Source organism: Dermacentor silvarum, chromosome 10 (assembly GCF_013339745.2).
Source record: "Dermacentor silvarum isolate Dsil-2018 chromosome 10, BIME_Dsil_1.4, whole genome shotgun sequence".
Classification (NCBI taxonomy): Eukaryota; Metazoa; Arthropoda; class Arachnida; order Ixodida; family Ixodidae; genus Dermacentor; species Dermacentor silvarum.
This window is the reverse complement of record NC_051163.1, coordinates 22,394,895-22,419,243: the sequence shown is the minus strand read 5'-3', so window position 1 is coordinate 22,419,243 and position 24,349 is coordinate 22,394,895. Positions and strand designations below refer to the sequence as shown.

Genomic DNA, 24,349 nt, shown 5'->3' with positions numbered 1-24,349 from the left:
GCGAACTTGGCCCCACATATTCATTACATTCCTTATATAACATGCCAGTCACTATTTTTGCAGCCAACTACTGCACACGTCTTCAATCCACACGATTCAATCCAGCATGATTGGAGCACAGTGCGTTAGCAAAAACTCAGTTGCATTTCCGACAGCTGATCGCACAGAAGCAATGTAGAAGCGGTAATGGTTTCGTATTCGTGCGCGGTCGCTGAGGAGACGTATGGCGCGCCGCCGTAAGCGCCATCTCGTTTCTCTAGAAGAAACTGGCCCGCGAAAAGGGTCAATACCCGCACTGTAGAAACAAAAGCTGGACGGCGGCCGCAGCATGACGCTCTTAGCTGTGCTTGATTAAGCACCCTGGGTTATGTTTGGTGCTATCTGAGACATGGAAGCTCCCTTTCACACTGCTCACGATATAGTACAGATCTCAGATGTGTCAGAATGATACCGCCGTTTTGGCACGTAAAACTCCAGAACTTGACTTGCTTGACTTGCTTACATAATAACCTGAAAGCGCGAGCGCGTGGCCGTTGACACCTGCAGCACCGTATCGTGATAACCAGCTGCGTTATCGAGGAGGGTGCACGTCTACGCCCACGGTCTACGTGTGCCCACGTTCCTGATAACGTATCAGAGCTTTGTCAACACCACCTAAATATATAGCACAAGGCCTGTGCGCTCTGTTTTATAACGTCATGCTACTATGCCTGAAATTTCCATTGCCAGGGCTGGCGTGACGAAAGCGGTGACGTGAAAATTGCCGCAGCTTACGCGGGAGCATCCCCATTAGATTATATGGCAGTCGGGCCAGGTAGCGTGAGGTCATGGATCGGAGTGAACAGGCCTTGTGCTATCTAGGTGGCGTCGGCTCTGTACGTCCTTCCATCTCCTTCCTTGCACCGTTCAAGTCGTGGTGTCCTCGTTGTCAAGCTATACTTCCTCACCCTCGCCAAATGGCGATGGAGAAGAACAATGTTTTGTCCAAAACCGCCACAGGGGATCGAACTCTACTGCCGAGCTCCAGGTCGCTGGTACGATTCACGGCAGCAGCGGCCACGTTTCGATGGGGGCAAAATGCAAAAAACGCTCGTGTGCTTAGAAATGCGGGCTTAGGCTGCTTCGGGTGTGCTTAGGCTGCACGTTAAAGAACCCCAGGTGTTAAAAAATGAATTCGGAGCCCTCCACTATAGCGCCTCTAATAGCTACCGCGTCGCATTGGGGGGCGCATGAAACCCACGAAGCACCAATCGCACCACGAAAGCGGCACACCGTTTGAACTCGTCCTCATAGTCGTGCACGGGCACATGTAGTGGGATAAACGGAGGTGATTTATGAGCGAAATCTCGACTTTAGTTTATTCTGTTTCCTTTCTTCCACAAACGTGACAGCACAAGTAACAACACGATATGAAAGACAGAAAGAGATGTTTAGCACATTTTATTATGGTAGAGTTCTGTGGACTTCCCAAGACGACGTACCTTCGACGACTTGTCTTAGGAAGCGAGGTCTACCGCGATGGCGTCGATTTCAACCAGAGAATTCTGTCGCAAAAGGAAGAAGACATCCTAATATAGTCAGCAGCTTCGTCTCACGACATGCTCGTTATAACCCTGAAATTACTCAATTGTATTCGATTTTGGAAAAAAGGAAAAGCCTGCTCTGGTCGACCTTCGCGCTGAGTCACACTCATTTTTTTTTTCTTCCGTGTTCGCGCGCATCAAGAAAACAGTGGCACCACGCTGCGGCAAGTGCGAGAACTATGCATCGTGCGATCTTGAAAGGACGCCAGAGAGAAATGCCGGATTATGCGAGATTTGCACGCAGAAATTGTGGGATATATGTCAATCCTACACGTAAGAAGATACAATTGGCAGATGTGAAAAAATCACAGAAATGAAATATAGGTGAGGACGCCATTTAAAAATTGGCATGTTAGCTTCTCGCGACGTCATTGATTTCAAGAGCCTTTACTCGCGGCTACGCAATAAAGATGGCATACACTGCACTCTAAAGACGTAGCCTTGCTACTTTTGAAAGCTCTCGAGTGTGCTCGTTTCTGAGTTATAGGGGTTAGGATGGTGTAATGAGATTTTTAAAAAAAATGAGGACGCTTAGAGAGAGAGAGCCTTTAAGAGCGGAACCTTTAAGAGCGGAACGCGATAGCATTCGAAGATCCCTGACTTGTTCTCACACTTCCCGGCAACTACATCTTATGTGACCGTAAGGCGAGCTTTCTTAGAAACGCGGCCTCTTGCGTGGACCGATACCGGAGGTTGTGCACAGCAAAAGAAATGCATCATTTTCAGGTTTATGGTATTTTTGCGTACTTTTAATATTTCAGTCTGAGAAGATATAACATAAAAGGCATGCGCTGTCGGTGTTTCGTTTCATGACGTTTCTTTGTGGGCTGTCATTCTCAAAATTCCGAGGAATCACTTTGTCAAGAATGTAAGACAAGGTATGAGCAACTTTAGGGATAGAATGGTGTGTCAATATGACCCGCATATATCGCATGTCATATATAGCAAGGCGTAACATATGCATATATCAAAATATATAGGTAAATTTTCGATGGTGACGTTGAGTTTACCCACGTCTATTGTGGACCGAATAAAGTTGTTTCACTCACTCACTCACTCACTCACTCACTCACTCACTCACTCACTCACTCACTACTCACTCACTCACTCACTCACTCACTCACTCACTCACTCACTCACTCACTCACTCACTCACTCACTCACTCACTCACTCACTCACTCACTCACTCACTCATGGACAACTCCACCGACGCCGACACCAAATTTTCTACGACACGGAGCGCTTAACGCTATCGCATTAAAATGTTCAGGCACATAGGATGGGAGTCGGCAGACGAAAAGAAGGGGTAATTTGAAATAGCTGGGAGAGCCTCCGTCCTTCGGTGGATACGAAATATGAGGATGATGATGAAGAAGGTGATGAACAAGCTGAGTAAGCTAATCGCTCTCTGATGCTGTTCGCAACCTATGGTCACGTTTTATACCACGTTGACGTTGTGTTCTGACGCTTGTGGCACTGCCACGGCGTTCCGGAAGGGTAGAGGGCACAGATGGTGTGAACGTACGGACAGTACGGCGCAAACCTATTTCCCAGTTCATAACTGCTGTCACAGTAGGGTAATTCAAAACTGGCGCTAAATTGAGGTTATATAGTTTGTGGACGTACCTCTGGTAATTTTGCCACCTGGAAGGCAGCTCTTGCCGGGTAATTCTTCTGAAAAACTGCAATAACGACGGAAACACTATCAAACGAGCTTTCTCACAGCAAAAATTAGATCGAATCAAATCAAATGCAGTTAATTATTCCTTGTAACAAGAAAAAAAACAGCAGAAAAAGAAAAAAGAACACCGCATATCCACGGGGTGAATGATGATGCCCATGACACGCATGTCATGACATTCATGTCATGACCTCTCAGTTATGTCCGAACCCATTTCAGTGGCTTTTGAGTGTTGATCTCTTTCCGCTTAGTCATTGTCATTTTTGCTCATAGATAGATAGATAGATAGATAGATAGATAGATAGATAGATAGATAGATAGATAGATAGATAGATAGATAGATAGATAGATAGATAGATAGATAGATAGATAGATAGATAGATAGATAGATAGATAGATAGATAGATAGATAGATAGATAGATAGATAGATAGATAGATAGATAGATAGATAGATAGATAGATAGATAGATAGATAGATAGATAGATAGATACTGTCAAAGTGGCAAATGTTTGCCAAGGAATGATTCACATTTAAAAGAAAAAGAGCGATGCAGCACTCAGCAGCTTGACAAGACGTATGCCTTAAGAGTGTATGGCCGCAATCGTACAGACTGTGCTTTAGTTCTGCTAGCACAGCAATCTGAAAACTCACACGCCCTAACATACTGAGCTGGAATGAAACAAACAATAACAAATATGATCGCCCTCCCGTGACGAGAAGAAAGTAGTCTTGAGAGCTCACTTCTTGCTATAATAAAAGCTAGCGGCAAACATTTACCAGTGTAGTACCATTTACCAATTATTCGCACACGAACGAAAGTATTGAAAAAGCACGATGATTGGCTGATTCATTTATTATTGATTGGGAATGTTGACAACGAGTAGAGTATGTCGCCAGCCTTGTCACAACATTAAGTGGTTAAATCATTTCATGATGACGACAGGTAAAGTGAAACCTTTTAGGTTATTTAGCAGTACGCTACCTATGGTGGAGCAGTAATTTGGAATTAAATTAAAAAAAAAACACCGCATATCCACGGGGTGAATGATGATGAGTGGGCGAAGCTCCGGAGGGAATCATCGGTAAACCGTGAATCTTCCGTGTAATTCGCCCAGTCTCGCCGCACTAAATCGAACGATTGACTTCCACCAATGACACGCGCCATATGTGACGTCATTCCTATTTTATAACAGCGCCCTTCATTATAATTGCACCATCTCCCGCTTAAGGGGACGCTAGCACAAGCGCGTTAGAAATGTGCAGTACTCTCTATACTCGCGGACTTTCTGTGGCAATGAAGGGAAAGCTAAGGGCGCGTGGCTGCTGCATATGTGTTACCGCGCCAAGTAGTCCGGCAGCGTTTGACAGTGCTTTTGGTTGCTCGGGAACAGACGCTGAATCGGCGCAGCTTCCACGTGCGAAAGTTGTGCGTTTGCTCAGACGCGGAAGGGAAAAGCCGCAAGATAAGCCAACTTTTACACTCAGTGGTGTGCTCTGTCTTATTTAACTGTTGCTAATAAGGTGTTTATGCTTTCTCTTCTCCAGCCTAAACTAACGTGGATTTAAACGCAGGACTCTTTTTAGAAGCGATCTCACTTGTGAGCTCTTTGCCTCCGTAGCTTTCCCTTCATTGCCACAGAAAGTTGTCCGCAAGTATAGTAAGGGGGAGAGGCCACAGCGTCTTACGCAGCCGTTTACACATGCCGGAACGTGCACCGCGTTTGCCGACGCCATCACATGACTGCTGAGAGAGTATAACCCCCGTATTCATAAACGCTCCTCGACTTGAACTTGACTTGCCACCGCCTTCAACGCGTTTCGAACGCGCTGCTCAAGGCGGTGGCAAGTCAAGTTCAAGTCGAGGAGCGTTTCACACTCAAAGGAGCTTCGCCCCTAAAACGAATGCACAATAAATACAGTTTGTCACATTCCTCATAATATGAGGTATAGGCCCCAGAAAACATTTTTCGATTGCAGGCACTTCTCAGACGCTTCACTGATAGCCACGTACTTTAAACAAGAAAAAAAAAGGCTTCGCGCAGTCTCGCAACACAAAACGTATCCACTTACACTCAGCGTACACTTTGTTCATGTCCTTGAAGTCTTCCATAGATGCCAAGTAGACCGTGCACTTCACAACTGCATTGACACACGTTCAGAAGACGGCTAGCGTTGTCATTTCATCGCAACTTGCACGACGAGAGGAAATAGGACAAATCGACACGGAATTCATTTAGGAACAAGAAAGGGGGCTCTGGTAGTATAAATAACACCGACCATTAGAAAGGAATGTTGAAAAAGAAGGTGAAGTTCCTATATAGAGCCAGTACTATAGACACGTCCCTAAAGAATGAAACCACGAAATCGGTGATGCCAGTCTGACGTCACGAATTTCAAGTCATCTTTGCGTAGATGAAAATACTTTTGTATCCAGGAAAAAAATCTGTAGCCCCTCCTCTGTCGAGGAGATGGGGGTAAGCGAAACTTGTCGTGTGTTTCTTCGGTGTTCCTCCGAAAGAATTGCACTGACGAGTACCACGTTGTGCTCGTACCACAACCGGTCACACGCACTGCACCTGGCTCCAAAGTTCCGGTTGAGAAACTCGCGTTAAAACCTGGCCGTCGCACCGGGGAAGTTGGCGCTAGCGTTACCAAGGCGTGCACCACCGTTGTCGGGTTCCTGGAGGGCTAAACGACACTGACGTTTGGCCTCAACATCGCGCTCCCGCAACTTGGGGTCGGCGGCTCTTCGCTGACGTTTGGCCTGAACATCGCGCTCTCTTAACTCGGGGTCCGCGGCTCTTCGCTGACATTTCGCCTGGACTTCGGAAGCGCTCACGCTAGAATCGGCCCGTCGAAGATGAGTCCTTGCCCGAGCGCGTTAATTCTGGATGGATTTCCATGGAAATTCTTCGATATAAATGTGTCGGTTACGTAAGACAAGTAATGGCTTATACCCCCTTAAGCAGTGGCTCATCCCCCGTAAACGCGGCCTCCCCATTACGACGACAGAACAGAAGTGAAATTCTACGCTGGCTTGATTAGCGGCAACGCAGCCAGCTGTGGAAGCAGACGACGACGACGACGAACGCGGGAGTAATGGCACGAGCGCGTGCCGACCACCTGAGCAGCGCTCAGAGCAGCTGTTTCTTTTTTCTTTTGCGTTACATCGCCGGCGCAGGCGGCTGAAGTTCCCACTCTGATATACATACTTTTGAGTGTAGTGTATTTATTGGGCAATCTGCATTCACTTCCCTTCGTTGATGGACTAGAGTGGATTTGTATCCTTTCCAGATTGAAAATTAAAATAAATTATGCATATGCTAGCCCATTTTGGGATGCATGTGACGTGAATCGTAGATGGGGGATCAGGCGTACAGAGTCGAAGAACATGTTTCTTGCTACTGCATTTCACTGATATATAGCATAATTGCACATTATGAGCGATGAATATTAACCGAAAAAAAAAAGTTACTGGTGTGCATGGAAAAAAATACAATACAACCGAATACTAGAGCACGAAACACCAGACTTAAGCGCAAGGTTGTAAAAAAAGCATCTGTGCTAAACTTGAGCCCCTAAGAAGCTTTGTTTATACTATAATAATTTGTATAGAGAAAAGCCTCCACTGGCAAAGTACACGTGTGCCGTTCGGCGTTCTTGAATACAAATTACCGTTATCAAGGGTCATCCCGCTTGCCTTGAGTATGTTTCCAAGGTTGACCAGGGTCTGTTTCCGAATGAAAAAGAGGTGAGGCAGAAATTAGGGCCGGTAAGTTTAGAGGTTGCGTGCAGTGATTTGACAGCACCTGTCTCGTCTGGGCGACGATGCCGGCGTCGAATTTACCCGTGCCGGGGTGCGAACCAACCTGGCCCGACGCGTAGACGGTGTTGCCCACACGAACAGCGTGGCTGCAGAAAATAAAAACATGAAGAAACATTGAGTCGCACGAGGTATACAGCCTTTGTCAAAAGTTTCCAAGCTACTCTACGCCTTCACCACATAAGTCTTCCAGCATTGTGATGCGGTTCCCGTGGTGCTTTTAAAGACGATAGTCTTTCTTGGGGAACTTAAACGCTGAAAATTTGGTCTGTCTGTCACCCTATTCAGCCACCCGGCCAAAGTTGGACCACTTGCTTACCGCCCACACTACTTAAACTGGTACGGCTGTTCATACTTGTGAACGTTATCGATCACAAAGTAAATATTACGCATATCTGAGGTGCAACATCACTAGGTAAGTATATATTAGGAGGTGTGTTCCTTTAATAGAAAATACATAGATACGTAACTCTAAAGACCCTAGTTTCTTAAGCTGCGCTGAAAATGCCATGCTATGCGCGCCGACGAACGACGTTCCCCGACTGCGCGCCGACGAGCGCCCTCTGCCATGGAGGAAGGAAACCCTCTGCACAAGCTCATGTTTCCCGATGTATTGCCAGATGGCGTCCATGTCTCACGCAGCGCCTCCTCAATTTTATCAATGCCAGCCAGATGCGGCCGATTCAACATAAAAGAAGCGCTGTCTGAGGCAGGGCAAAACATAAATGGCCGCTTGATGAAATAATGCGGTAAAATGAAATCTGTTCAAACAAACCTTCATGCCAGGACGGAAATGGTACGAGAACAGCATCACGGGTGGCCGCGGATCAGACCAGCACTCGTGTAGTACGGACGGCAGAAGACTATCGTCTTTCGACGACATTTGCAGCGAAGCACGCAGATACGCGGCAAATTTTTTCATCTTTTTACATCAATATCTGCGCAGCAATTTAATCTTAGGAGGATATCCTGATAGTTTTTACACCCGACCTTCTTCGGTATATAATAAACTTCTTTCTCTCTATAAACTTGAAACCGCAGCAATATCTTTATATTTGTCTACCTACTTCTTTTTTCTTTGTCGAACTAGATAAAACTACGCTAATATACACTAAGAAATACCACTGAGGAGCATGATTTACCGGCGCCAAACGTTTTGCGATATACTATATATACATGTTTTATAGTACCATAGTACCATGTTTTATAGTACCACATGGTTACTACCATTATAGTAACCATGTGGCAAGTAAGTACGCTTGTGCGCAAAAGTAACAGACCCCACCCCCTGCTCCATCCGGTCTCTCCATTTTCACATCAGCTAGAAACAAAGTTTCTCATTTGAACATGCATTTGAAATGTCAATTGAGCATGCTCTTCACACGCACGATTATAGGGCTAAACCAAAAATTAACAGCAATTCTTCCGTCAAGTGACGCCCAATCGATGTCCCAGAAGCGTTAAAATGTAGGCGAATCCTTCCGCTGGCTAAATCCTTCTTTCCTCGAAGAGCTTTCACTATATATTTTCCGTTATCGAAACGAAGTCATTGAATGAAAAAGATGCTTTGGAAAGCTGTATCCGTCAGTGGCGGAGTACTAGTGTTCGATATCACCACTTACCTGTACGGACCTATGGCCGCGGGGGCGGTGGGAGTGTTGATGACCATTTTCGATTCTGGCATGGCTGCGTCGTCTGCTTCAAGCTTGAACGTCTGCTCAAGAGGTGCTCCGCAGAAGTCACGTCGTCTGCTGTGGAATGAAGCTGGGAGCACACAAGCCAACTAGGAGGCTGAGAGATAACGGCCAAGCTGGGAGTGTTAAGATTGGTCTGTAATAAAAAGGCATTGCCGAGATGGCTTCCTGCTGATAGGAGTGTGAGCGAGTGCAGAGGCATTCAGGACTGCAGGCGCGCCTCGATACTCTCAGAGTGCGAAGCGCTGAGCTTGTAAAACCGATGCCATTTCGAAGTGCGGACAGTTCCAAGTTGGTCTTCTTGCCAAATGCGCGCGTTCGCAGCAAGATACTAATAGCGTTCTGCCGTAAATAGCGCCGTGAGAATTCAGTGAGAACATGGCCTGTGTAAAAGCGCGATAAAACTTTAAGTGTTGAAGGAACACTTAAGAAAGACATTGAGTACGTTTATACTGATAAAGTATTACTTCGAAACTCTGTTTTTGTTAACTTGGCGGTAGTAAGTCGATTGTTAAAAGAAAGGAACGATGGTCAAAGTTTGATTTTCTTTTCTCGCGCCGATACCCAGCGCCGGTACGTCAATGTGACGTCATTGATTTCAAAGTATCTTTTTTTATTTATATAGGCCGTTGTGATAAAGTAACAGTTCTCAAATTTTGCTATGTTCAGTCTTTGGCTATTTTAGAATACAATGCAGTCTATCTTCGCCGATAAAAGAATAACGTGAAGGACCAAGAATGCTAACGCATTAAAAGAAGAGGGTGCAGTTCTTCATTTGCGGAACCACCACAACAGATTGCGTGTGGTGCGGTTACTTACAAACTTCACCTGTGTGTCGCTGGCGGGGCTTGGGAGAACCAGCTAGCCAAATTACTTTGTTGTTGCGTCCGACGTTGCAGCTCGAGCAGCAAGCCGTGAATTTCCACGCCTGCTTTTTTTCTCAACAGAGACTTTTTCGTTTGCGCGGCACTATACCCTTAACACCTATTCCCACCCCAAGTCTCTCCTACCCGAATGCCACGCACGTTGTTCTGCCGAGATTCGACTCTGCAGCCGCTATCAAAGTGACGCCGTGTCGAACAGACTCCACTGTACCGATTAGGTCCAGGCCTAGTTCGCCGTGCGGCTAATTACGCTCTCCACACAGAGACGCAAGTACAGCTGCACGTAATCACGGTTTCACCGGTAGTGGGTTCACCATATACACCACTAGGTGTTCGAACCCGCCACCTCCCAGCTTCGAAGGAACAAGCGTTCATCGCATGTCGTCACGAAGCTGGTGATCACTTTTCAGTTTGCGGATGTATATGTATCTGTCGATGGCGTCGTTACATCGTAGATAGCGAATACGTGAATGCGGCAGTAGAAGTGATCCGTGACTTGCAGCAAAAACAATAAGTTGCGACTGTACAGTGATTGGAGACGTTGGACGATCGACCGTACACAACGTGTCCTTGTTTTAATGCGATTATCATCTAATTGCGATTAGCATTATTAGGGCACTTCTAGCACTTTCCGCGTGCTGTCTACCTGTCTGGCTGTCTGTATTTCTACCTGTGTCTCTACCGTTTCGGTGCTAACTTGGGCCAACCGGGTAGTCTATGGTCTAGTGGTTCACCGCTTCGCGCTGCTGGCATCAGGGAACCGGTTTCGAAAGCAATCGTCGGGCCAACTTTGATCACGGGTATCTGATATTGAGTATGTGCCGTTACTCTACCAACCTATGTTACTGGGCATGTGGCACTACTTATATGCCGCCGTTCAAAGAAGCTCGTTCATCCCAACTAGGATTATACTGGGTACGTGAAACAAGGCATGTGCCAAACTTCAATGAACCTCTCTGATGTTAATTTGCGTCACCGCGTACGTGCAAGTGTGTGTGTGCCGCGCTGTTAATTTGGGCATTGAATCCTATCGCACATGACCCGTCCACAAAGCCTGCGTTTATTTTATCTTTTATTTTCTTTGCTTTCGGCCAACTTTGGGAGGAAGCTTAAGCTTCGCCTTTAATAGTGGAACACGATAGCATTCAAAGATCCCTAACTGCTTCTCACGCTTCCCGGCAACTGCAGCTAATGTAATCATAATGTTTTAAGGCGAAAGCCTTAGATCTCTATGTTTCAAGGTCGCGTTGTGAGGTACAGAAAGTCACGCGACCCAAGCAAGGCATTATGGATGTCCCATCTTATGGATGAACCCATCTTATGCATGTCCAGCCGTGCATAAGAGACGATTAATGATTAGCAAAGTTAATTAATGATTGATTAGTGATTTGATTAAGGTGGATAAAGGTGGGTTAAAGTCGATTAAGGTGAATTAAGGAGGATTAAGGCGGATTTGGGTGCATTAAGGTTGATTAAGGATGATTAAGGTGGTTTAGGGTGGATTAAGGAGGATCGGGGTGGGCTTTACAATTACAGTAGGCTCTACAAGGCTTTCGCCTTCGCGTCTCTTAGGCGACAGCTAAGGACAACGGGGAATATTTTTCTGGAAACGCTGGCGGCGAACGTTATGCACGAAGGCGAGCTTTCTGCTTCTTTTTCTGATGGTGTTTCAAGGAACTGAGCGGGCCGCGCCGCTCCTACTTTTAGACAGATCTCAAACGGCAGCTGGAAAATGGTTTTGTGTTTGAGTTTCCGCATAACAGAATTATGTTTTCTCGTATATTGAAATTACAATCCGACGCTATCATGTCTGTACGTTGTGCGTAAGTCGTACTTTACGAATTTTCTGATGCAATTTACTTTCAGGAGTTAAATTAATTCAGTAACGCCTAAGCGCCACGCAGAGGCCTTGCGTGTGATTGGGGATGCGTGGTTCGGGATGATTTACTCGGCCGCGGACTGCGGCACCGACGTCAACGCCGACACAAGATTTTCTGCGACACGGGCCCTTAACGCTATCGCGTTAAAGAATCCAAAAATAAACGGGAAAGCGAACGCCGTTAGCGATGAAGAACACCGCGGGCAATCTCATTAGCATTACCACAGCGGCCTACTTACGATATTTGACGTTATAGCGTATTATTTTTACTTGTATGTTTCTCTAGACAGATAGGCTAGCAATAGAAGCTCTATAACATGCGCGTACCCTTTGTGATTTCCCCCTACCCTCCACAGCGTAGTGTATCAAACCGGATCTTCCCCTCTGGTTAACCTGCCTGCCTTTCCCTTTTCTTCTGTCTTTATACGCATGATATTAAATTGCATCTCAAAGGTTTTCGAAGGCGAAGTATAAAGACAAGAGTTTCTATAACAGCTTTAGTTAAGGAAGTAAAGGGAGTGTTGGCTTTGCAACGAAACAATTATCTCATCTGAAGCGTTGGAAAAATTTGACCTTGATAGTATGCGAAGGCATGCTTTTGCAGGTTACTTTCCCACTCTTATTATTGTACGAACGATAGTGCCAATGCTGTTCCTTCTTTCCGTTATACAAAACTAGTTATGAAATGGTTACATTCAGTAGCCTTTCTGTTGAAATTTGATTGAATGTAATGTACGATTTTTTATAAGAGTTGGAGCGATGGATTCAGCAAACGACACCCACAACAACGCGGGGTAAGCTCGCACAACTATAAACTTCCAATGCTTCATGCATCAACCAAGCGTACGGCTTTAAGTCGTTAAATATCGACTATGCCGTATCGCTACCGCGTAATAACATTATACCAGCTGAATTCACTTACGGGCGTCAATCTTGGAAACACCGCAGTGCGGATCCCTTTCAAAATTTACATCCTGGCGTTTCTCAGCCTGAAATATACACCGCGACATAAGATGGGCTGATTTAAAATCCATTTAAGCAGTGTAATATATCTAACGACGCATCGCCTTCAAATGAGCGGGACCACCCACGTAGTGCATACGTAGCAGTAACGGTTGATGTACACAGAATAGGAACCTTAATGATAGCTGCAGGAGATAGTAGCCTGGCATCCCATATACGAAAGACGATTAAGGTGGAAGGTGAAATAATAAACAGTATATTGGTAAGACGACTTTTCTTTACTCCTTGCCGTCGAAATAAAACCCACTCTGACGCGACGGAAGGTAAAACTACCGCAGTTAAGCGAACCCTAAAATGATTCGAAAGCTCCACAGCGTGACTCGGAACGTGCTAACGCGCGCCAATTTCGGTCACTTGTCTTCGCTATTAACAAGGCACTCGCGTGGGACCCGGAAGATGCAATAATTATTTTATATTTTTTACCGACGGTACAGAAGCATTTGGCGCTTTGTTACCGCTGCTAGGCGAAGCGTGTACGCGGCCGCTGTACTTCTTTGCTTAGTGCAATTACAGCGGCGGTCTTAAGCGAATCGTGACCGGGCGCTACCTGAAACAGCCCCTTCTCCATCACGTTTTGACTTTGATGAGATTCTGGACGCTGGCAGGGCGAGGGCGGTGCAAAATACACAAAGGCAGGGTTAATTAAGGCTTTCGAGAGAGGGTTGTCAGAGGAAAGAGAGAGCTGGTCAGAAATAAGTGATTGGGTAAAAAATGCGCGCATGCGCACGGTATAAAGCGCATTGCACTTTCTCAGGGGGGTCTCGAACTCCGTGGGTTTTCATTCTGGAAAGAGTCAAATTCCGCCGTATAAGCTGTCGAAGTTCGTCATCTTGTCAACTCCGAATGGCTCAAAGGGCTGCTACGGCCTTGCTGATTGGCTGGCTCGAAATGACAACATGGCGGAATTTGAATGTTTCCCGAATTGTGTCCAGAATTCCATTTTGACTTTGTACAGTTCAAAAACAGTGTAGCGAGATAAAAATTAGAGATTAACGGCAAAGTAACCGTCCGGTTGGCTAAATTGCCATTCGGGAAGAGGGAAGGGTAGAAAAGATTAAGAGAAAACATATAGAATAAATTCCAGCAGACCGTATCTCACGATGCCGGACGATATTAATGCGATTAGCAATCAAGCAATGTGGCCACCGCACTTTAACCTAGGGAGGGGTGCGGGGCAGACGGGTGTTGTTGCATGTCGTTTTATGCCAGGGTGCACAAAAATTTTGGGGAGAGGGAGGGGGGGGGGGGCGTGCCCGGTGTGATCCCCCCCCCCCCCCCCACACACACACACACACACACACACACACACACACACACCTCCTTTGGCTATACGGCCCTATTCGAATTAACTGCGCAGCGAACGCATATGCTTAACTTTCGGGCGTAAAACTTTATTCGTTACTATACAGTATTAGCTTTTTGCGCCCTCTGGTTGAGCTACATGTGCGTCACAAGGTTAACATGGTTAAACTCTGCATCTTTATACTAGCGTTGTTGCTGCCACTCTTTCCACTAGCCCGGTATTCCGCAGACGGTGACCTTGTTTACGGACCGTGCACCTAAAGCTCTCCGCAGTAGTGCGGTCGCTCTCGCAACCGGACTATTTCTAACAGAGCCCGAGCGTAAGTTACAAAACGTTAGGCACAGGTGCACGCAAATGAGCACACCCGCAAACATTGTAAAGACCGAAAAAAAAAAACAAAAAAAAACAGGGAATGATATGGAAAAGCGACCGATCTATTTCGTTCTTTATTTATTCGGCGAATAGCACGAGGAAAATATCCCTGACACTGTTTTCGAGTTATAAACAGCTGCTGTTTAAATTTAACCATCACAGCAGTGGCGGCCTCGGATGGGTACGGTTCAGCTGGAGAGGCTGGAAACAGTATGCGTCTTTCGACTCTGTTTCTCTTGTGGCAAACATAAATTTGCTATGCTTTTCTCACATTGTGTGCTTAGTCATTTCTGACACTCGGTATGCATGCACTTGCGCGTTGTATAGCTGCTGAGCGCGATATACGTAGATTAGGTAAGACAGCAGCAACGTTTTATTCAAACACAGCTTGTTTAAAACGTTTCTCTGTTAGAAAGGTGCCCTCGGCGAAGGAGCACCGAAGGGCACTTAACGATTTTTTCGGGGCTAACGCCTTACAGCAGCAGCAGCTAAGTGCAACATGGTCTGTTACAGGCATGGTTCTGTGCGCTCTAGTTAAACTCCACGCTACAAGGTGGCGCCACCGGCGCTAAGGCTTTAAAGACAAAACCACACCGGAGCAAATACTCGCAACAACGTAAGGCACGTGTATGCTGCAGCGAAAATCTGCAGACCACTCAGCACGTCCTAATGGAATGCGAAGGAATTCACCCAGTGAGACCCGTAGGTAACGTACACCTTCCACAATCGCTTGGATTTAAAGTGGCCGGAAGCATCAACAGGTCAGCAGTCGAGATAAGCAAGAGACGTTTAGTGTATTGGTGGGAAGAAAAGCAAGGAAGAGATTATACGACCGCATCCGCTACAGGAATAGGTAGCGGAACAAGGTATATATAGAAGTTTTGAGGAAGAGCAAAAAGATTAAGGAGGTGTACACAAAAATGCTGGAATGAAAAGCCCATGTATAGCATAACTGATTAACTCAAGCAGGGTAGGTTATTATTTGTCACCGTCCCGTTTCAAAGGAGATGCCAATAAAATATCATCATCATCAACTCACGTCTGCGCCTCCTGTATTCTGTAAATGCTAATACGCATGGGACTGACTAACGCACTCGTATTAATGCGAGGATTTATGTATGTAAGGGTTGAGTGTAGACACAGGGCGCCATCGTTGTTAGTATTCTAAGCGCATGCGCAGTTTGACAGGAGAGACGATCGTCGCAATGCCCCAATACTGTTAAGTCGCATATCGCGTCTCCTGATTCGTGTCCCTCGTGTCATCTATACGCTGAGCTCGATCTTTTAGTTACTGGCGTTCTTTTTCTTTCTTAATTTCTTGTTTCAGCGGCAAAAACTACATGCAAAGTATCTTTTATTCTACTTTTGATACGTAAAACCATTCTATTCCGGTATGTAAACATCATTACGATGATAACGTCTCTCACCGATTTCGTGTTGCGCAGCTCTATAGAGCAGCCGCTCTTTTATGACTGCGCGCCGTTTCACTCTGTAGCACACTAAACGTTGGCGAAGCAAGATGACAGTGCCTCTCAACAATCGTGTAATATACATAGCCACACATAAAAAAAATGCAAGCTTCGATTATCGTTCTTTAATGCAGAAATTCCAAGTAGCCACAACTAGAGGCGAGACTGAATTGGTGTGAAGCGACACGTCATTTTCGTATCAACTGCGATGGCTTCGATCTCGACGAGCGAATCCTGAAAGAAAAACTATAAGTCAGACGTGTCAAGCAGAGTTTGCTAAATCAGCTTAACATTGATCTTTAGTGTCATTTTAAGGTCCGCCATAATGTGTTCCACACGCGAATTTCATTCGGTCGTTTATGCACAAGCTCCTCACAATAGCGAATGCCGTCCTCGCTGGCAGGTTGCCCACGCCAATACGACGGACAGTTACTGCATGAGTTCAACAAGAGCTTCTGTTTCAAGCCACACGTTGTTTAAATATACTATTGTGACACAGCCACGTTTATGATAGGTGATCCGGTCATGAGTTCTCATCAGGCCTGAATTCTGGACTAATATTTGTCCTGACAGAGTCGACTAGGGACTCGGAACATTTGCGCTGAATTCGGGACAGTTGTCAACCACATTGAAGCGTACACACATGTACGAGTAAACAAAATGACCTTTCTACCGTCATCCTGCGGAAAAAAAATATATTTTTACAATGCCATAAGAGTGAAAGAAGATGCAGTGTAGCACGCCATCTGTCACCATGCACAGTGCATCGAGAAAAAAATTATTCTAGGTTGTTGTTGTTTTCCCGGAACCATTGTCTGATTACGAGGCACGCCGTAGAGGGATACTACGAACTAGGTTTGACCACCTGTGGTTAATTAACGTGCACCCAATGCCCACTGCTCACTGCGGCCGCCGAGCCCAGGATCGAACCCTGGATCCTCGAACTCTGCAGCGCAGTGTCATAAACTCCAGCGAAACGACCACAGGGCCGGGTGCGCTGAAAGTAATCACGATCGCTCAAAAAATCCAATCGTGGTGCTTGGCATCGCAAAGCAATACACGGGCTGTATGAGCTACGACGTAGTGGGAGAGGATCAGCATTAATTCTCGACACCTGGGGTTCTTTAACGTGTATCTTAACAAAAGCAAAATGTTAATTATGAGGTTTTACGTTCCAAAACCACCGTCTGATTATGAGGCACGCCGTGGTTGGGGGAGCCTTCGGATTATTCTGCGCCACCTGCAGGGTTCTCTAACGTGCCCCCTATCGCCCCTATCGAGATGCGGTCGCCCTGGCCGGGATTTGATCCCCCGACCTCGTGCTTCAGCAGCCCAACACCTAAACAAAAGTATACGAGCTCTTTACGCATACCGCACTCATCTGAATGGGGCCGCTACTGTCGGGAGTCGAACCCGGCACGTCCTGCTCAGCAGCGTAATGAGACGGCCACAATCAGTGCCACAAGCATTGACGTATGTACGTACCTCGTTCAGCCACGAAACTTGAACGACGGTCCTGGCTGGTGGCGCCTTGCTGAAAACTAAGCACGCAGCTTTGGTCAGCAATTTGAGGACGCGCGGATGCGCAGAAAACGTTTCCACGCAGGAAAGCCGCGCATAATTGCATGGAGCCTTTGGCTAATGATCCAGACAGTGATGCCCATGTATTGTATAAAAGAAATGGACGTAATAAAAAAAAAGAAAGGTTGAAATTTGGGCTTTGTTGTGATCCATTATACGAGCAGTAGACGCTTAGTGCGTTGCAGACAAGGACAGTCGAAGAATTGATAAGACATACTTTGGCGCTATAACTCGAAACAGTTTATTTAGAAGCTTGCGACAGTTTTCTTTTATATCGGGCCAATGATTCACTGCTCACGTCAATTAAGCAGCAACAGAAAGCAAATTTAGCAGTCTATTGACGCGTTGACAGACTAGCAGTCAAGGTATTTGGCCTTATCCCGGACGTTGCGTTGCTAAACTTAGAAATGCTAACTTTTTAGCAGGCAAGGAAGTCGATGCTGTGCTCTAATGATAACGTTTCGCGCCTCTGTAATCTTCCGCATTAACTGGCTTACGCTTGATTACTGCGTGGAAATTTCACAACGAAGAAACCAATCGACGTGGGAGGCTATGGAGATAAGCAACCTATTAAGCTTGAAGATTAACAACAAGGTTGTGTGGAAGCCGCCACATTATACATCACTCTTGCTATTCGATGCTTGTATTCGTCTTGCATCGTGTTCCATTCCGACCCGACAGGATTCCGTCATATTATCGATTTCATCAGCAATGGTAACTTTTGGAGCATTTGATAAATCTGCGCGACGACAGCAACCACTCTATAGCCCACAACGACATCTTTATCATTTCGCAATTTTTTACGTACCTTTTATGTACTCTGCATTCACAGCGTCAAAGTCATTCTTGTTAGTGATGAACACCGTACACTTTGCCACTGGAAATGAACGCACACATGTAAAAAAAAAACAAGAAAAAAAAAAGACGGGTCAGGAACTTGCGGATTAAACGTGATCGCTATATATAAAGTGATATAGTCTCTAAAATTCACATTTTATTCTCACCATCTCCTATAGTCATTCGTCCGGCTTCTAAAATCCATTTCAGATTTTGCAGGGCCTGAAACAAATGGCACGATTAGAAGAACATCTCGAAGTGAAAAAAGTTGATGCAAAAAGTTTCGAAATCAGCAGGCCGTCCAGAGAAGCTCGGACTGCGACATGTATGTGTAGATGTTTCGTGTAGAGATTGCAGTAGTGGCTTAGCCAACTACCAACCACGAACCAACGCCCTTAACTGTCCGTTTTATCCGGTCGTATCCCCTTGGCGGCCACTAGAATTTTCTCTCAAATAGCCCTTGTTCTTGGGCAAAGGCACGACAGGTGGTGAATGTGTGCCTGTAGATGCTGGAGTTGCAAACTTTGGACCGTTCACGGTGTTCTTCAGGTCTTGGACCCCAGGCCGAGGTGACGGAAGGCATCAGGAGGCCTCCCCAGCCCGAAGGCTCCTGGGAGAGAGATTTCATCCGCCCGAGATAGGTTACGGGGAAGCGAGTGGACACACGGAAGGACTAGGGCGCGTGTGTCCCGACCGAGAAGGGAGGTTCAATGCGATAGCATTATAGGCAGACTGCACCTACTTCGCCGTTATCCGTCTGACAAGGTATGTGGGCCGATCCCGAAGGCAGTGCAGTCTAACACGGCGTCTCAAAGCGCTAGCTGCCACAAGCGAAGAATGAGAGAAACTGTCACGTGACGCACGGTGCTAGACGTTCGAAATAGCGACTTGGGGACGATCGAAGAAAGCATGCGTGCAATCCTGGGCTATTATAGTGGTTAGAGCATTGTGTTGCTGTGCTGGATGACAGAGGTTCGATCCCCACCATCGGTCACGCATTTTCTTATGACGATGATGTTTATTTTCGCATCAGTACAGTGTAATGACACGAAGGCGCGTGCAGAGAAAGCTGTCATTTCGAAAGCTTGACAAAGCCTCAGGCCCCCGCATTGGCGCTCACAGCACTGACATAAACACAATCTGCCTATAACATTTCAGAAGTTACAGAAATTACGCAAATAAAGAAAAGAAAGTCATGTACAAAAAAAATACAACCTTATACCATCTTACAGGAATACATAAAATACAATCACATATTCCTATACAGGCAAATAATCTTGTACAAAGACGCAAAAGAAAAAAGCACAAGGTGCGCATTATTATGCAAATATATTTCTGCTTGACGAAGAGCAAGAACGAAAACAAAGCAAGCATATCTGTTGTTTCTCGCAAAAAGAAAAAAAAAAGCACCAGACCAACAATCTTTGCTGAGACAAAAAATTCAGAGAACTTCGTCTAGTTTAAGTTGAAGTAAGTGCGAATAGCTTTAAAGGTAGTGTTCTCCAGTTGAATCGCTTCGCTACTTTCATGGCATTATATGCGGACTTCATCCACTTTGGATGTATCGAAGAGAAAACGCGAGGTGTTTTGAGCGCATGCGAGCGCGTCACATATATAGCGTGCACGAAATCGCACGTTTGTAAAGTGACACGAAGTACAGAAACGTCACTTTGATGAATGTGAATGTGAAAGGTGGCCCGTGCCGAATGCGCGCACAGCTGTCGAGACGTCACAATGCTATATCATACTTATAGAGAGCTAGCGGTGCAAAGTTCTGGCCTGGTTTTTTTGGGGTATAAGAGGACAGAGCTTTCGCTCGCAATGTCGTACTACACATCCAGAGCATTACGAGAAGAGTGGCACATCGGGCTAGTTTCGTATTCCATTATGCTGCAAGTACGTACAGTTATAGTACATAGCGCGAAGTATAAGCAACGACACTGACCGTCTGGTTGTCCTGTCGTTACTACTTCATGCTAAACACCCTCGCAGCATAAAGAAATACGAGAACTTCACCCGATCGTACTCGTGCACAATTTATTTTCTGACACAAGCGATGCACACCTTTGAGCAGCCATACCTGAACATAGCGTAGAGAAGTATAAAACAACGCCCAAATCATGACGCATGATTACCCGTCGCGTCTGCTCCACGATGCCACCTGCGATGACTTTGCCCGTTCGTGGGTCGATGCCCCTCGTGCCAGATACGTAAAGAGTGTTGCCCACACGGATCGCCTGGCTGCGAAATGACGGACGGTCACGTGCACACGAACGAAAGAGAGAGACGATCTCAAATGTTGAACATACATGATCGTAAATAATACTACAACCTGTCAAAACGACACACAAAAAAGTTGGAAGGTGATTCAACACCTAGTTGAATCGCCTGATTTGAAACACATAGGTTGAATCGCCTTACAAAGTCTTGTCATCAGTTATCCTCATATCATAATGATCGTCGCCGTCATCATCCCGATCAGCATTATCACCACAGTCATGACGTACACAGTGGCCGCAATTGCAGATACCCTGTGGCAAATACCTAGTGGCCCCAGTGGCACTTATATTTAGACGGACACGGGAACAGTGCAAGAAACACGACAGACAAGAAGGGAGACACACACCAGCGCTGGTGTGTCTCCTTTCTTATCTGTCGTGTTTTTTGCGCTGTTCCCCTATCAAGTATGTGCCGACTAGCCCAAGCCTCTACGATGTTGATATTTACACGGCACTACCTTCGGGATCGGTCCACGAGAGAGGCTGGAAGCAGGTTACTAAGAGACATGCCCGAACAGTGGTGATAACTCGTCAAGGAAGTCATTATAAAAGTCGCAGTTTCGCCCGAAAGGCGAAGCATCAATTGCGATAGCAAATTAGTAGAGAGCTATACGGAATAAGGGTAGTAGTTTTATCGGCTGGATAACGCTTACTAACTGAATTAACAAGCCTGGTGTCAGCGCGCACAAGCAAACATGAATAGATCACACTCGATGACCGCAGACAACCGCTGTCAAAACGCTGGCGTGAGCAAGCACGGCGGCAGCAGAGAGCGAAGGTTCGTGCGGTCTATCGCTTCAGCGGAAACTGAGCGGCGAAAGCACAGCGCATAGAAAGGTAAGAGCCGTGCGGAGATCGCTTTCAAGATACGGCGCGCGCGAATGTCCGGAGCCGCGCAAAGTACAAGTACGCAGTTGCTGGCAGAGTAGAAGCCGCGCCCCTCCCTCCGGCGTTGCCTTCCCGCTTTCCTCCTTCGCGTGGGAGATTGAGTCGCCCGTTCCCGTTGCTCCCGGTCGCAAGATAGGCATTTGGTGCCGCAGCTAAACGTCGCCTCCCCTCCCTCTCCTCCCCCCACGGCCTTTCGCCAGATGGAAGACGTCGAGTTTGCTCTCCGCCGTGCGTTCGCTCTCCGTGAAAGCGCGCGTCCCTTGCGCGCGTTCACTCGTACATACAGCATACGGCGCCGATTTTACCGCCCTTGGACTTTATGCGTAACCTCACGGTGACGACGACGACGGCAGAAATCGGGCAGAAAGATACCCCGATTCCACGCCCTGATGGTATCGACGTTATGCGGAGCATTTCGCGGGTAGCTGGCTCTGCAGCATCGGTTGGGGTTAGCTTCACCAGACGGACGAGCACGTTTGTGTGTTAAGACAGCAACTAGGCGATGACGACGGTGACAAAGTTTTATTGTGGTTTTAAGCCGGTGGCACGCAGTTGCACAAGGAATGTGCGGCCCAAATATAAGAAATCAAAGAAGGGGTTCAGTATCGTGCGATATTGCACTTTGGATATACCTATGAGCCAACATTATGTGTAAAGGTTTCATGCCGCGATTTGTTTGGTTACGCAGTGTTGTTCCCACCAGCACTGCTTTGTTGATATATATTAAACCCACTACCTGGCCAGACGTGCGAAGGAACCCGGTGATCAATCCGAATAACACTTCGCATTAAAATTAAATTACAGGCTCCACGCCCCGAAACTCTACAGTGAGCCATGAGGCCGCAGTACAGCTCTCCGGATTAACTTAGATTTGACCACCTGGGGTTCTTTAGCGTGCGCCGAAAGCACGGTACACGAGCGGTTTTGCATCCTGCATCCATCGGGATCCGGCCGCCGCAGTCAGGAATCGCACCCGCGACCTCATACTCAGCATCGCAACGCCACAGCCATTGAGCCATCGCGGAGGGTGTATCAAAACTGCATCGTAATCTTGAACGCATAATCTGCATAAATTACGCAGCACGCATCACGATGTGTATTTGTCTTATAACAGAGGCAGCAGCGCACTGTTGGCGCGCAATGATTGCACGATGTTCTCTGTTAAGGCAAACGATGGCAAAAACGAATGCAGCTTTGTAAAAATTTGTTGTTTTGGCCACCTGTAGTGACTATCGATTTTGCGACGTTTCGTGCTGGGCTGATCCCGAAAGTAGGACACTAAAGACCGAGTCGCGGATAGCTACTGCTCTCACCGAGTGCGCGGAGGGAGGCAAGGTATGCCTCGCATTAAAAAAAAAAAAAAACACAAACCATCGACGATGGTTGTCCATGCAAGCGAATAGCCAAACGCTTTTATAAAGCTATTCGCTTGATTAAAGGAATTATGCGCTTGAAGGCGTATAGGTGATGCAATTAAGATATTTAGGTAGCGTTTGTTGTTTCATTGTGCAATCCCGCAAAAAACACAGCCGTTAACCAGCCCATCCGTCGCGGCAGTATAGGTTCTACGTGCGGCGTCTCCAGCGGCCCGATGCGCCGGCGTAGACCGCGACAGCCATCCTCCTCTCTCACAACCGCCACGTGGGGAGAGCGCGGCCGCGTGACGTCATGAAACGTCCTACAGTAACTCACCTAAAGCGTGGGACGATGGGTATTCGAGGACTGTTGATGACTTCGCGTTGCGCCGTTCTGGTGAGATCCATTGCGGCAACTCCCATAGTGCGGAACGTGCCGTGGATGCACCGATGCTGCACGCCGGAGCTTTTATTGCGTGCAGCAGCTGCCTTCGCGCAGAGCAACAGCGGCAGCTGTGCGTATATACAGCTGCACTGCCCTCTAATCGGGGTCCCGGGGCATGTGTGCAAAACAGTAAACCGGTTGTAAACGTCGCGTGCCGACCTGCCGCGGTTAGCGATACACTTCCTGGCAGACAACCTGCACGTGCGTTAAAAACAGAACGCAGACGACACTTGGCGCGTTCATCTATACCTATCCCTTAACTCGCTCTGCAACCGTCAGCCTTCCCGAATCACGCGTCATATCACGTGCGAGCAGGCCTGTAAGCTCTCTTGAAGGGGTCGAATGTATACAGGGATGCAATATTTCCGGAAATTTTAAGCGCGAGGAAGAAATCTGGAGCCGAATGTACGCAAACGTTTTCGTTCGTAAGAACGTTTTCTGAATGGTCGGAGGCCTGCGTTAATGATATGTTTGCTGTCCCTATTGGACTGTTCTTGTTCTTACGAACTTTACTAGCGTAAGAACCCTTTGTGAATACGGGCCCTGTTTCTTTTTTCCTGTCCTTTTAGGAAATTTTGAAAGATATTGAAGCTCCAGTAGAAATAGTCTAAATTTATAAAAAAAAATCCTTAAATACATGCGATAGTTAGCAGAGAACGCGAAGACAATGCAATAAACGCCTTGTTCTCTTCTGCGAAAGATTGCTGATATGATAATTGAGAGAAAGGTAACTCAGTGCCCCAGCCTCTCTCGCTTTACACGTTCCCATTAGAATCGATCACGGCTGCTACCACATTCAAATTTGGTTGTACGTAAACGAGCTTTCGAACACTTGCGAGCCTGTTGCGAATCCTGTTATGAACATTTCCAAACAAAGACCAGTTTCGTTAGCAACTTGCAGGTGGCGAAAGTATCTGCAGCAGCCTAGAAGCGCTACACGTGTGAGCGGCTGATAAGTGCAAAGGCCTTGGCACCAGGGTGACGGATTCCCGTGCTTCGTGGAGTCCCAGACGCCAGTCGTGGGCCAAAACCCAGAGGGCGTCCTGTATTCCGCTACGTTTGAAAGCTACGCCACCTTTTCAAAACAAAACTTAAAGCCTATAAAGAAGACACTTGAAAATTAGCGATGAGGAAGATTATCCTCTGTACAAATGGCACGTACCCACAGTGAGGGTACGGCCAAGAATTGGGCGGTTTGGAGAAGATAAATTAGAAAAGTTTAGAAAAACAATTGAGCTTCCGCTTTCTTG

The 24,349-nt window shown here is 46.6% G+C and overlaps 2 protein-coding genes across 2 annotated transcripts in view; both read right to left on the bottom strand.

The window, feature by feature from the left end:
• Positions 1-1,438: 1,438 nt before the first annotated feature.
• LOC119430924 (uncharacterized) overlaps positions 1,439-24,349 on the bottom strand; it is a 49,683-nt gene continuing 26,772 nt past the window's right edge. Inside the window, exons 7-14 of the mRNA XM_049657496.1 lie at positions 20,268-20,373; positions 12,470-12,536; positions 8,713-8,854; positions 7,077-7,179; positions 6,943-6,997; positions 5,338-5,406; positions 3,211-3,266; positions 1,439-1,544 (exon numbers count right to left, since the gene is read on the bottom strand). Of these exons, the coding sequence (XP_049513453.1) occupies positions 1,497-1,544; positions 3,211-3,266; positions 5,338-5,406; positions 6,943-6,997; positions 7,077-7,179; positions 8,713-8,854; positions 12,470-12,536; positions 20,268-20,373 (646 nt within the window). The 3' untranslated portion in view covers positions 1,439-1,496. The remainder of the gene's footprint in view (positions 1,545-3,210; positions 3,267-5,337; positions 5,407-6,942; positions 6,998-7,076; positions 7,180-8,712; positions 8,855-12,469; positions 12,537-20,267; positions 20,374-24,349) is intronic.
• LOC119431188 (2-iminobutanoate/2-iminopropanoate deaminase-like) lies at positions 15,818-23,115 on the bottom strand. Its single transcript, XM_037698659.2, has 6 exons — positions 22,992-23,115; positions 20,268-20,373; positions 18,300-18,354; positions 18,104-18,172; positions 17,200-17,255; positions 15,818-15,948 (listed from the first exon to the last, which is right to left on the bottom strand). Exons 1-6 carry the CDS (start codon positions 23,075-23,077, stop codon positions 15,868-15,870), a joined length of 453 nt encoding a protein of 150 aa, XP_037554587.1. The 5' UTR covers positions 23,078-23,115; the 3' UTR covers positions 15,818-15,867.